General features: G+C 36.7%; 1 protein-coding gene across 2 annotated transcripts in view; it reads right to left on the reverse strand.

Annotated features, from left to right (window-relative positions):
• Window positions 1-14,088, reverse strand: part of FNDC3A (fibronectin type III domain containing 3A) — a gene marked incomplete at both ends in the record, with an annotated part of 137,665 nt that overhangs the window by 64,157 nt on the left and 59,420 nt on the right. For both annotated transcript variants that reach the window (XM_080719885.1, XM_080719884.1), the window contains 2 exons: window positions 640-877; window positions 7,475-7,551. In XM_080719885.1, coding sequence (XP_080576011.1) covers window positions 640-877; window positions 7,475-7,551 — 315 coding nt within the window. The remainder of the gene's footprint in view (window positions 1-639; window positions 878-7,474; window positions 7,552-14,088) is intronic.

Consider the following 14,088-nt stretch of genomic DNA (forward strand, 5'->3'; position numbering starts at 1 on the left):
TGTATGGTAGTCTGTTTTCCCCAACAATTTAGTAGGTCCTTGAGGGCAGAGTATAGCTCATTCTGGTATTTGCATTTCCTTATGGAACTGAGCTACTCTGTGTAGTGGTATCACAAACTTCAGAATTAAACAATCAGCATAATTACTCCTGGCTCAAAATTTCCTCAGAGTCTACACTGGACAGAAGAAAACATCTCTTTGATGTGACCCCACTAAATACTGCTGCATAACAGCAAGTTACTTTTCTTCATTGATTTTCTGTTTATACATCTGTCTTAAAAGGTGATAATGGCCAGGCGTGGTGGTGCACGCTTGTAATCCCTGTGCTTGGGAGGCGGAGACAGGAGGATTGCACAGGTTCGAAGCCAGCAGCACTGGCTTAAGAGACCCTGTTTCTACATTTAAAAAATATATAAAATAGATCTATGAGTGTAGCCTGGAGGTAGAAGGGTTTCCAGGAATCCCAGTACCACTAAAAAAAAAAAAAAAAAGTGATCATGAAGATAAAACACTTATAGTTCTTGGGCAATAGAATTGTGGTATCATTACCATGTGTTGCTTTTTTAAAATATGATGACAACATCTCACATTTAAGAAAAGAATAAGTTAATAAAGCAAGAATGTTTTTAGACATCTTACCTACATCTCCATAGACTTGTGAAGACTGATACTGTGGCATATACTGTGTTGCCATGTCTCCAGCTCCAGTCACTGGTGAATACATATGGCGGGGTGGAGGGGGCATCATGGTTGGGACAGGAATAAAACCAGGTAAGGGAGGATGTGGAGAACGGTGAATGACTGTGTGACTGCCAGGATGAAACTCTGGTGCCTGAGGAACCACAACAACTCTTCGAACACCATTGTCTTCAATAACCTACAAAGTGAACATTAGATTAAAAGTTTCTTCTGCAATATATAAGCAATTATTTTCAAATACATCAGAGTAAGAATTTTTATGCTATTAGAAGTCAATTAGCTGGGTGTGGTGATGCATGCTTGTAATCCAGTACTTGGGAGGTTGAGACCGAAGGATGGCAGGTTTGAGGACAGCTTCAGCAAGTACTGAGACTCTTAACAATCTAGTGAGACCCTATTTCAAAATAAAAATAAAATAGGGCTAGGGGTGTAAATTGGAGGTAGAATGCCCCTGGGTTCAATCCCTAGTACCCCCTCCCAAGAAAAAGAGATCAACTAAAAAATGTACAGAATCAACATGAAAAGACTTTATCAAATACATAAGGCACATATGCATTATCACTCAACAACAAGAAATAGTTATTATATAATTCAACATAAAATTTAAAATACTGATGACAATGGCTAAACAATAATATAATCAATGAGCTACAATACTAGGTATTTATTCTACGTGTTATGTGATACTACATGTTAAAATTTAGGTACAAAACTCTTATCTATGACCAGGAAATCTGAACAGTTTATCACTTTAAGTGAGAAATACTAAATATATTAAATTTTTAGTTTTAGAAAAAAATCTGTGGCTTTATGGCTTAGAAATTATTCTTTTCCTCTCCCTTTAAATAGGAATACAACTGTGGGAATATATATATATTTTAAATGATAGATTAATTGTCTTTTAACCTCACTGAAGCTGTAAGGTCATACAGGGAAACCTGAAAGGGTATAGAATTTGTTTTAAAACATGGTGGCTCATGCCTGTAATCCCAGTTCTTGGGAGGCTGAGACAGGAGGAATTGCAGGTACATGGCTAATCTCAGCAACTGAGTAAGGATACTGTTTCAAAACAAACAAAAAATTAAGTAAATAAAATAGGATGGGGGGGGGGTTAACCCAGAGTTAGAATGCACTTCGAGTAGACTTAAGTGGTAACCATCAAGGTATAACAAATGGCTAAAAATATTTCTCATTAGGAAACAAAACAATGATTAAAGGTAAATCTTTTTACTATGATTAAGGAGAGTAAAATAACTAATAAACTGACTAAATCAATAAATAAAACAAAATAGGGAAAGAGGAAAGAATGGGAAGTTACTGTTTAGCAGGTTCACAGGTTCACAGTTTTCAGCAGTCAAGTTTTCTTTGGGTGATTAGTGGCCACAGTAGTGCAACAATGTGAATGTACTCAGTGCACTGAATTAGGGACAAGGTGGTAAGTTTTATGCTACATGCAGTTTGCCACAATAATAATAAACCCCACAAAAACTAAGATGCAGAGAGGAATTTTAAAAATTGCTAGACCAGGATGTAGAAAACAGAGAATTTCACCACTTCAAGTAATGGTCTGAACAGGCAGTCATTTCAGAGGAAGGCTAGATACCTTAAGACTGCTAAGACTAGCTCCTTTAGCTACCTACCACCTGTGTGACCCTGGGCAAGCTATTCAAACTTTCTATGTTTCGGTTTCCCCACCTAAAAATGGAGATTAAAAACAGTACCTACTTGTAGTATTGTTATGCAGGTGAAATACTTAATATTGGTTCTGTGAGAAACATGTTGTAGAGTAGGACATATTTATCTGAAAACTTAATGAACACTACTAATATTATAAATATCAATTTTTCTAGGTCTTCAGAGGCCCAGGTGTTGAGAAGTAGCCAAATTATATAGACACAGAATTTCATACCAATAGGTACCCTAGCTGTAATGATTACAATAAAATCAACAGGGACTCATTAAGTAGCTGAGGCTGGCCACAACAGCGATCCTCCTGTCTCAGCCTCCCAAATACTGGGATTAGAAGTGTGTATCACCATGCCTGGCTTCACAACCTACTTCCATAGTTTGATCTCCTGAATCCAGAACTACTCTAATTTTAAGCTTTTAAGCAATGATACAAGCCAAGAATAGTGAAGCATGCCTGTAATCCCAGTACTTGGGAAGCTGAGACAGGAGTGCGGCTCTGAGCAACTTAGTAAGACCCTGTTTCAAAATAAAAAATAAAAAGGACTGGGCCGGGCGTGGTGGCGCACGCTTGTCATCCCCGCGCTTGGGAGGCGGAGACAGGAGGATCACACAGGTTCGAAGCCAGCGGCGCTGGCATAAGAGACCCTGTTTCAAAAATATAATATAGGTTTGGGAGTGTAGCCCGGAGGTAGAAGGGCTTCCAGGAACCCCAGTACCACCACCAAAAAAAAAAAAAAAAAAAAAAAAAAAAAAAAGGCTGGGGGTGTAGCTCAGACAAAGAATGCTCCTGGGTTCAATTCTTAGTACCAAAACAAAGCCAGCCGGGCATGATGGCACATGCTTGTAATCCCAGTATTTGGGAGGCTGAGACAGGAGGATTGTGGTTCACGGAGAGCCTCAGCTACTTAGTGAGGCCTTCTGCAACTTAGTGAGACCCTGTTTCAAAATAAAGAATTAAAAAATAGGCCAGGGGGTATAGCTTGGAGGTCAAATGCCCCTGGGTTCCATCCCCAGACCCGAAAAAAAGAAGAAAAAACAACAACAAAGAAGCCAATGATACAACTATTTCTGACCATTCATTCAACTAAGGCTTACTTTACATATATATTCAACTACAAGCACAGATATATGTTGTCAGTTAGTGATCACAACCTCTTTTCTCCAGCTTTTTTTTTTTTTTTTTCAGTACTGGGGATGGACCCCAGGGGGCATTCTACCTCCAAGCTACACCCCCCAGCCCTATTTTTTTTTTATTCTTTATTTTGAAATAGGGTCTCACTGAATTTCAAAGGGCCTCACTAAGTAATAGCTAAGGCTGTCCTCGAACAGCGATCCTCCTGTCTCAGCCTTCCAAACGCTGGGATTACAAGCATATGCCACCATGCCTGGTTTCTTTCCAGCTTTTACTATACCTCTTCATCTTCATCTAACCTGAGTCCCCTATTTCTGGTCTCCTACACACAATGCCCATATGTTTGGGATATTCTCCCCAGGAGAGACAGAGAGAAGACTGAGACCAGACTGCTTTGTAGAATCTTTGAAAAATGTGCTGACCTTATTTCTGGATGCTGACACAAGGTAAATTGGAATAGCAAGCACAGCTCAAAGGGCATGTCTGAAACTTATCCTTAAATTGATATAGGCCATTTCCCACATTATGAGATCTACAATCCCCTCCCTGTTAGCTACTCTCTCATCTCAACAACCCATATTCCATGAAAAACCAACCAACCAACCAACCAACCAACCCCCAAATCATTAAGGAAGCCCTCGCAGGGAAGGCAGGAACACTTCTGAGGTTGTCTCATTCATATAGTTTGTAAACCTTTTTTCTTTTTGATAAGTCATTAACTTCATCAATAAACTATCAAGCATTAGTCTTGCAATGCAATGTTTTTAGGGACTACAAAGTTAGTACTTTGCCAGTGAATTAAAGTTTTTTTCTACTCTTGTTACCATTTGCTTTCTGTGTCATCATTTGCTTTGTGTTTAAATTGTACAGTTTTTGTTTTGTTTCTTCATTAGATATCTTGTCTTAGTTGGAACATATTTCTGTATGTATGTAGTATGCCAATCTCTCACAACCTTCCCTTTCCTCTTATTTGTTCAATGGCAAAAAATTAAAACAAAATAAAAGCTTAATAAAAAGCAGATAATCTGTCTTCTATGAGACAGTTTCCCTATTTTTTTCTTAAGGACAAACATACTTGGAATGTAACAACTGAGATTATGGTTAAGTAGGAGTAGGGAAAAAAAAACTAAAAAAAGGTGAAATGACAATGCTATTTAGGAATTGTTTAAAAAATACTCCATTTATTTATTTATTTATTTATTTATTTATTTAATTAATTTATTCATTTATTTAGTGGTACTGGGGGTGGAACCCGGGGGCTTTTCTACCTCTGGGCTATACTCCCAGACCTATTTTATACTTTATTTGGAAACAGGGTCTCACTAAGTTGCTGAGAGTCTCACTAAGTAGCTGAGGCTGGCTTCAAACCTATGTGATCCTCCTGTCTCAGCCTGCCAAGCGTGGGGATTACAAGCGTGTGCCACCACACCTGACTAAAAAATACTCCAATAATTTTTAAAAAAGGAGATATTTATGATAAAGCAACACTGGCAACCTGTTGATAACTGTTGAAGCTGAGTTATGAGATGGGTCCAAGAGGGGTTAATACTACTCATCCTATTTTTGTATACATTTGAAAATTTTTATCATGTATAAGAAAAGATATATAGAAGTAACTAATCTATATATCCTAATAACATTGGGGAGAGTACAGCTGTTATACACATTTTGTGGGAATACAAACGGATATGAACTTGACTAGAAATAATGTGTATGCAGAACTTAAGTTCAGATCCTTTGAATTAATAAATCCATTTCCAAAAATTTACCCTAAGAAAATAAAAAGCAACACCAAAATTTGGGCAGATATTCACTGTATTTTTATAATTGTAAAAGAAAAATTAAAAAGAGCCTAAATAACAACAAAATGGAAATTATTAAATAATTTGAGATATAGTGATACAATAAGATTATATGGCATAAGAAAATATTAAGTATAAACATCATGCACATTCAATGTTTATAATTTTCTAACTAGAAAAAAGGCTAAAAGGAAATACACTAAATATAGAGAATATCTCCAGTTCTAACAGTGTGGTCTTCTCCCTCCTCTTTTCTATATTTTCCAAGTTTTCCATATAATCCTTGTCAGAAAAATAGGTAAGAATATGCTATATATTTGTTCTTTATTAGTAAATATATTTCCAATTTTTGCTTGCAAAACTAATATTCCTTCACATTTAGGAATCCGGTAAGCAATTTCATTTCGCTTCCTGCATATCAATCTTAGGTTTCCCTATCCTACTGGATAGCAGCTCAAAGAATGTAGAATTAACAAAATATGTTTTTGTGTAATGACTTAAAAAAGACAATTTTTCTGACTCAACTACTAAAGCCAAGTGTAACTGAAGAATTTAGTCTAGTTTTGCCACTTAAGAGCTGTTTAGAAGTGGAAGGAGGAAAAACTACCCTTACAAGAACTCTGAATATTATGGTGACAGGAGCATTCTGTACTTATACAGTATGAACTCTCTCTTCAAAACTAAAGATCAGTAGACTAAAATAATTCAGTTTCACATTACTGCAGAGCATAATACGCATAATACTAAAGTATCCGAGATTTAAGGAAGGTGATTTGCCCAAGGCTCAGCAGCTAAGCAAGGGTTTGAAATAAGATTCAGACTCAGCTTTCCTGATTCTCAATCTCAGATGACTTCCATTTTTCCTACCAGCATCTACTTCTTTTGGGTGTTGTTCATGTAGTGGAGTGCTTCACAGAATGAACAAAGAATCTACCACTATATCCCGCAGATGTATTTTGCCATGATTGGAGAGGAAGTAAGAAAGAGTCTGAAGAAAATTTAAATGTAAATTCAGTGCTAGGAAGAGACTATTCCCCAACAGGAATTGAGGTGCCAAGCACAGATTATACAGAACACAAATGCCTAAAGTCAGTGATATTGCCTGGGGTGGGGGGAGAGGGGGACCATAGACTGCATAAAAACGGGGGGGGGGCATGAAAGTGCCCAGGGAGGCACTGAGTAATTTTTTTTTTTCCTGAAAAAGAGGTTGAGAAATTTTATAATACGGAATTTAAGTAGTGAAAGACAATGAACAACGCACATCTATAATTCTGTTTGCCTGCATATGTAACTTAGCTATACTTTATTCTTTATACTTTATTCAAGTCAGAACTTGCCAACACATGGAAATAAAAGGATTACAGATGTGAGTGATATTGATCCTTTCAGTCTTTAGTGGTGCAGATTTAAATTCTCTTCTGTTTGTCATAATATTCTGTAAATTATTTTATTTTTTTTGCGGGTCTGGGGATGGAACCCAGGGGTATTTGACCTCCGAGCTACACCCCCTGCCCTATTTTTTATTCTTTATTTTGAAACCGGGTCTCACTGAGTTGCAGAGAGCCTCACTAAGTAGCTGAGGCTGTCCGCGAACCGCGATCCTCCAGGTCTCAGCCCCCCCGAATGCTGGGATTACAAGTGTATGCCACCACGCCCAGCTTATTCTGTAAATTATTATCAGTATCTGAGAGCCATTGTATGAATAAGGTTGGAAACATTGTTTTGGTTTACTTCTAAGAAATAATTAATTTAAAAAACCTGTTAGTGTAAGCACCCTCATAATTTAAGATACTATTAACATTAAATCACATATTCAGGGAGAATTCTACAATACACCTTCTAATTCAATAACCAAAGACAAAACTAAACAGTGAGTACTACCAATATATTTTTTCTTCTTTTCAAATGTACTAAAATACAAATAAATGGACTTGCCAAAGATGTATCAATATCTAAATGGCATTCTCCCCCTATTAGATCAAAGTTAAAGAGAGTAACATTATTGGGTATGTGGGTATAGTTCAGTGGCAGAGCCATGTGCAAAGGCCCTGGGTTCAATCCCCACTACCATTCTCTCCCCAAAAGAGGTAAGAAGGGAGAAATGGAAACATTATGACTACTATGTACATATAAAAAGAGTATAAAAACATACCTGTGGGGCATATCCAGGAGGCACATAAATGGGAGGCACAGAACCATTTGGGGACATCATTGGAACCTGAGCAGGACCTGAATGGGTCACAGAATTTAAGTATTAATCCATGTATTCCTTAGAAAATGAGGTTGAAAACAATTTGATGACTTCATCTAAACACTCAAACCAATATTAGCATGAAAATAAATTTATGTGATTGACATAGTATATGTTTACCTTATAAAGTACACAAATTACCCACACTTGGGGCTTTCAAACTTGCCTGGTGATAGCAGTGACCTGGGAAACTTAACAAAACAAGATTTACAGGCTATTCTAGAGATTTTTATTTAGTATGCTTATAATCTTTTTTTGTGTGTGTGGTACTGGGGGTGGAACCCAGGGGCTCTTCTACCTCCGGGCTATACTCCCAGAGCTATTTTATACTTTATTTGGAAACAGGGTCTCACTAAGTTGCTGAGAGTCTTACTAAGTAGCTGAGGCTGGCTTCCAACCTATGTGATCCTCCTGTCTCAGCCTCCCAAGCGCTGGGAATACAAGCGTGAGCTACCACACCCAGCTTTTAGTATGCTTATAAATCTTCAATCATTTTATTTGCTTTATAAATATCCCCTGTGACTCTTTCCAATCGTGCAAGTTGGAAACATTGACTTAGAGAAAAACCAAACAGAACTTAGCATATAAAACCAGTAAAGGATACAAAAGGTAAAAAATTCAAAAGTAACAAGAAAGGGGGGGGGGAGGCAAGAAGGAAGAGAAAGAAAACTAGTTAAGACTTGAATGTGTTTTGTTAGGGTTGACTCGATAATAAATCACGTCTGTGGGGGCTTAAGAATAATGTAAGACAAATGCCATACATGTTTACCCAAAGTCTTTTGTTTCTTACATTAAAAATTTCTAAATAAAATACTTCAGCTTCTATTATTCTTTATTTCCTTCACATTTATAGTGTTAGGCTGTCCAAATAACTTTTGTAAATATTATCTCTTCTTTACCTTCCTAAGAATAGAATAAGCATTTCTGGAAGGTATATTCTATTCTTTCTAGTAACTAAAATTTTACTTGCTTTAAGTAACATTTTAAAAAAGTAACTTAACACCAGTTTTTATTTTAGTTTTTGCAGGTCTGGGGATGGAACCCAGGGGCATTCGACCTCTGAGCTACACCCCGTGCCATATTTTTTATTTTTTATTTTGAAACAGCGCCTCACTAAGTAGTTGAGGCTGTCCGAGAACCATGATCCTCTGGTCTCTGCCTCCTGAATGCTGGGATTACAAGCATGTGCCATGCCCCGCCTTAACACCAGTTTTAATCACTTTAAATGAAACCATTTCAAAGAAATTAGTTATCTCCTCCTCCTCCTCCTCCTCCTCCTCCTCCTCCTCCTCCTCCTCCTCCTCTTCTCCTTTTACTTCCTTCCTTTTTTTTTTTTTTGGTGGTACTGGGGTTCCTGGAATCCCTTCTACCTCTTGGCTACACTCCCAGACCTATTTTTATACTTTTTATTTTGGAAACAGGGACTCTTAAGCCAGCGCGGATGGTTTCGAACCTGTGCGATCCTCCTGTCTGCCTCCCAAGTACGGCAAAATTAGTTATTTCTAATGAAATAAAGTTCAAGAGTCTGAAAAAGAAGGCAATAGGGAGAGGATCTTTTTTACACAACTTAAATCTGCCTGAGAATGTTACCACAGGTAACATTACACACACCTCAGAAAAACAGTAAAGAGCGTGGAGGTTCCAGCAAATCCAGATTCCAGCCTTTCTAGGGAAGGGGGGTGGTGGTGACAACAATGGAACAATAAATGATGATGAGGGAGGGAAAGGTGAGGGGAGACAGAAAGGGAAAAGTATAAAAGATAATATAAGATAAAGGGTGCAAGAGGAGAAAAATACTAATTAGTGGCAAGGAAAGAGGGAGAGGAAGACAAGATGGGACTGAGAGAAAAAAGGCAAGGAGGATAGAGAAAGGGGAAAGGAGAAGTGAGTTAGGAGAAAGGGGAGGGAGTAAGGAGGAGACGAGAGGAAAGCGAAGAAGAGAGGTGAAAGGGAGGGGAAGAGAGAGTGGGAAAGGAACAAAAATGGAAGGAGGGTCAGGAGAAAGGAGAAGGTAAGGAGGGAGAGGGAACGCAGACTACTAAATTATACTACCTAACGTGGCTATAAAATAACTTTTTAAATAAAACATTTTTTCCTATCTAAAATAGGCTCACCAAATTCATAAAGTTCTTCAAAGTAACAAGTTAAATGTACATAGGTAATACCAACATACTAGATGCTAGGCTTTTAAAATATGCTTTCTTCTCAATAATCATTTTATCAGGTAAATATTACTACCACCTCCATTTTCCAGATGTGTAAAAAGAGGCATAGTGTGGTAGAACTATGATTCACTTCCCTTCTCTTTTTCATTGAGGATTAAATATAGGACCTTACACATACTACACAAGTATTCTACCACAGATACACCCCCAATCCTTTTTTTCCCCCCTTTGGTGGGTCTGGGGATGGAACCCAGGGGCATTCTACCTCTGAGCTACCCCCCTGCCCTATTTTTTTATTCTTTCTTTTGAAACAGGGTCTCACAAAGTAGCTGAGGCTGTCTGTGAACCACGATCCTCCTGGTCTCAGCCTTTTGAATACTGGAATTACAAGCATGTGCCACCACACCTGGCACCTTTTTTTAAGTCATTTTTTTAGACATTGGGTCGTCCACACTGGCCTCAAGCTTCTGGTACTCTTCCTGCCTTACCTTTTGGAATAACTTAAAATATAACAGGCATGTTATGCATCACCACACTTCGCAGTTTCATTTTTAATGACATAATCAATATTACATAAATTTAAAAATACTATGCACCATTAGCAATTAGTATGACCTGAGTCTTATGAACTATGTTCTAGTAACTTTAAGGGAAATTATGACTGCCTTTGTTCTTACTTTCTTGAAAAACATTAAGGAACAAAATTTTCCTAAATTTAAGCAAATACTACCTATTAATTTACTAGGTAAAATTTGTAAATTGCCTTATACTACTCTATGCAGAAAGGCTTCAGTCTTAAGATTTATATTTAGGTCTTTTATCTATTTTGAGTTAATATTTGTATATGGGATTAGGTAAGGGTCCAACTTTATTCTTTTCCATGTAATTATTATGTTTCAACAATATTTAGTTAAAAGATTATTATTTCCACCACCAAATGTTCGTGGAAACCTTGTCAAAAATAACTTGACAATATATGGAAGAATTTAGCTCTAGGCTTTTATTTAACTCCAAGGGTTTATATATCTGCCTTTAGAATAGTACTACACTGTTTCAATTATTGTAGCTTTATATGGTTTGAAATCAGAAAATATATATCTTCTAGCTTTGTTCTTTTTCAAGATCGTTTTGGGTATCTAGAGTCCATATTCCATATTAGGATAGATTTTTTTTCTGAAAAATAAATATATAAATATAGGATAGTTTCACCTAAAAAATAGAAAAAAAATATTCTCTGGTAAGAAAGAAAGCAAAAAGAAATATTGAAATGTTATCTTTAAGTCATCAAAAGCTTGGTATCAGACAAATGAAACTGTTAGGTGAGATTATCATTTTTAATTTTGGATAAATTGCTATAATACTAGATGTCAACCACTAAGCCAAGCATGGGAGGGAGGGATGGGGAGAGAATGGGGTGAAGATCGGGTGGGGGCTGACTGGGCGATGTGTGCATGTATGCCTACAAAAGTTTGTATCCCACTATGATGTATGAATACAGTGCACCAATAAAAAAAAAAATACACATTTTAGCTGGGTGTGGTGGCATGCGCTTGGAATCCCAGTATTTGGGAGGCTGAGACAGGAGGATCATAGGTTGAAGGACAACTTCTACAAGTAGTGAGACTCTCATCAACCTAGTGAGACTTTGTTTCAAAATAAAAAATAGGGCTGGGGGTGTGGTTGGAGGTAGGATGCTCGAGTTCAATCCCTAGTTCCACACTCACTCTAAACAAACAAAATATATCCTTTAATGTCTATTTTTGGCTGAAGAGAAAAGAGCATCGTTTTACACTACTGCTTATTTACTCTTGGCTAATTTATATAAAACTATAGTAAACTTGCTTCCTAATTCCTAAGGGCTGCAGAATCCCTCAGAGCTGGCTTAGATACTGTTCATAACATGTAAAATTTAGGTGAGATTTAGAATTTATTGAAAAATTTTATTTGTAATTTTTAAAATGTGAATGTGTGTATGTATTGTGGACCAAACCCAGGTGCCTTCTACCTCTGAGCTACACTCCTAGCCCTATTTTATTCTCTATTTTAAAATAGGGTTTACTAAGTTGTGGAGGGCCTAAGTTGCTGAGGCTGGTCATGAACCTGTGATCCTCTTCTCTCAGCCTCCCCAATACTGGGATTAACAGTGTGTGCCAACCATACCTGGCTCTATTTGTAATCTTAATAAAGAAAATTAAGCCGGGCATGGTGGCACACGCTTGTAATCCCTGCGCTTGGGAGGCAGAGACAGGAGAATTGCACAGGTTCGAAGCCAGCCATGTGCTGGCTTAGGAGACCCTGTTTCCAAATAAAAATGTAAAAATAGATCTGGGAGTGTAGCCCGGAGGTAGAAGGGCTTCCAGGAACCCCAGTACCACCAAAAAAAAAAAAAAAAAAAAAAAAAAAAAAAAAAAAAATTAACATGTACTGAGATTTTACCATATGACTGAAGGACCTTTTGCTCTTTCATGTGTTTGTTCTCAAGTTTCTCCCTATGTCACTTTGTCAAAACAGGTGTTTTTGTTTTTATTTAGTAAGTAGTAAGTTATAACTAGTATATACTAGTAAGTATATACTACAAGTATATACTAGTAAGTTAATGCTGATTATATTTAAAATCATAAAATTTGGGCCGGGCGTGGGGGTGCACTCTTATAATTCCTGTGATTGGGAGGCGGAGACAGGAGGATCGCACAGGTTCTAAGCCAGTTTTGCTGGCTTAAGAGACCCTGTTTCCAAATAAAAATATAAAAAAATAGGTCTGGGAGTGTAGCCCAGAGGTAGAAGGGTTTCCAGGAACCCTAGTACCACCACCACCACCACAAAAAAAAAAAAAAAAAAAATATATATATATATATATATATGTGTGTGTGTGTGTGTGTGTGTGTGTGTGTTTTGGATTGTTCTTTTACTATTAATATGACTATATAAATACTATGCCGTTATGATTCAAATCATGTATTACTTTGATAGCAACTAAAATAGTTTATAATTTAGTAGCACAAATTTTGACTTTATCTGAACTACATTTAAGTGTAATTCTGAAAACCATACAACCCTAATCTAAAATAAACCAGCAGTACATACTTGCTAGCTGTAGTCTAGTAATAATACTAATTAACTTCTCTATGAAGTAATCATTTCACCTTAGTAAGTAAATTTTCTTATTCTGAGACAGAAATCGTACATGGCTAGGTTTTGTTAAAAATACAATTTCAATAGTACCATATTTAATTTCTAAAGCATTGGTGTGAAGTAGCATTCAACAATGAACACAAGAACCCCCTAACATATAAACACATGTACATATAGATTTTAGAACTACAATGTCTACAGCACCATTTTTGTTCCTATTCCTGAGTCCACGTTAGCAAAACCCTAAAACCTTTCATACTCAATAATGCAAATGCTTCATTACCTCAGTTCCAACAATACTTTGTAATTTAGCAAGTTCTAAAAGATGAACTCGAAGCTGACTTAAATTTGTATGCATTAAGATAGTTCTGGTCCCAAGAAAGAAGCTAAATCTGTTAAAAGATTATACCATGAAATGTAAACCTGGCACAAGAAAAGAATAGCTTTATCTGAACAACTATGGATACATCTAATAGGTCCTTCAGTGTCTACATGCTTTGAGCAAAATTGACCCTAAATCACAGAGCTATTCACTATTTTTAATGGGATATTTCCCATTCTAAAAACCTGCAGAAGAGGAAATAATTCTATTCACTAATTTGAGAAGCTATCCACCCTGATTCTTTAAAAGTGCCAGTAAGGACTTAATACATAAGATGGTTCATCTAGTTTAAGTGAAATTCTACTGTAGCTTCCCTGGCTACTACTTATATTTAAGAGGTTCTTTTTTAAGCAAAACTACACATTTGTCCAAGTGCTTAAATTTTTGCTTGCAATGGACTGCTGACGTGCTACACAGTCTCTGTACAAGCAAGCTTTCACAATGGCTTCCAAATAATCTGATGCCAATTTTCAGATTTTAGAGCTAAAAAGAAAAACCTAGTAACATAAAAGTCCCAGAATGAGATATTCTGTTGAATAGAAAATCATTCTAACTCTACATAAAGTCAAAATTTTTATAACTACATAGCAACAATTTAAAATATTTTTCTAGTGATTATATTTTGGCATCGATTTAAAAAACACACGGCATGACTTTAATACAATGCTTTCTATGTTTTAAATTAAAAGCAAATGATCAAAACCAGAAAATCTTACCACTCATTGTTTTTACAGTAGCAACAGAGAACAAGAAAATCCAACAAGGAAACAGCGTAGTACACGTTAACAGCTTTAATTGGCGAATGGTTTCGCTTTTTTTTTTTCCTGCAAAGCTGC

The sequence above is a fragment of the Muscardinus avellanarius genome (assembly GCF_963383645.1).
Source record: "Muscardinus avellanarius genome assembly, chromosome: 2".
NCBI lineage: Eukaryota > Metazoa > Chordata > Mammalia > Rodentia > Gliridae > Muscardinus > Muscardinus avellanarius.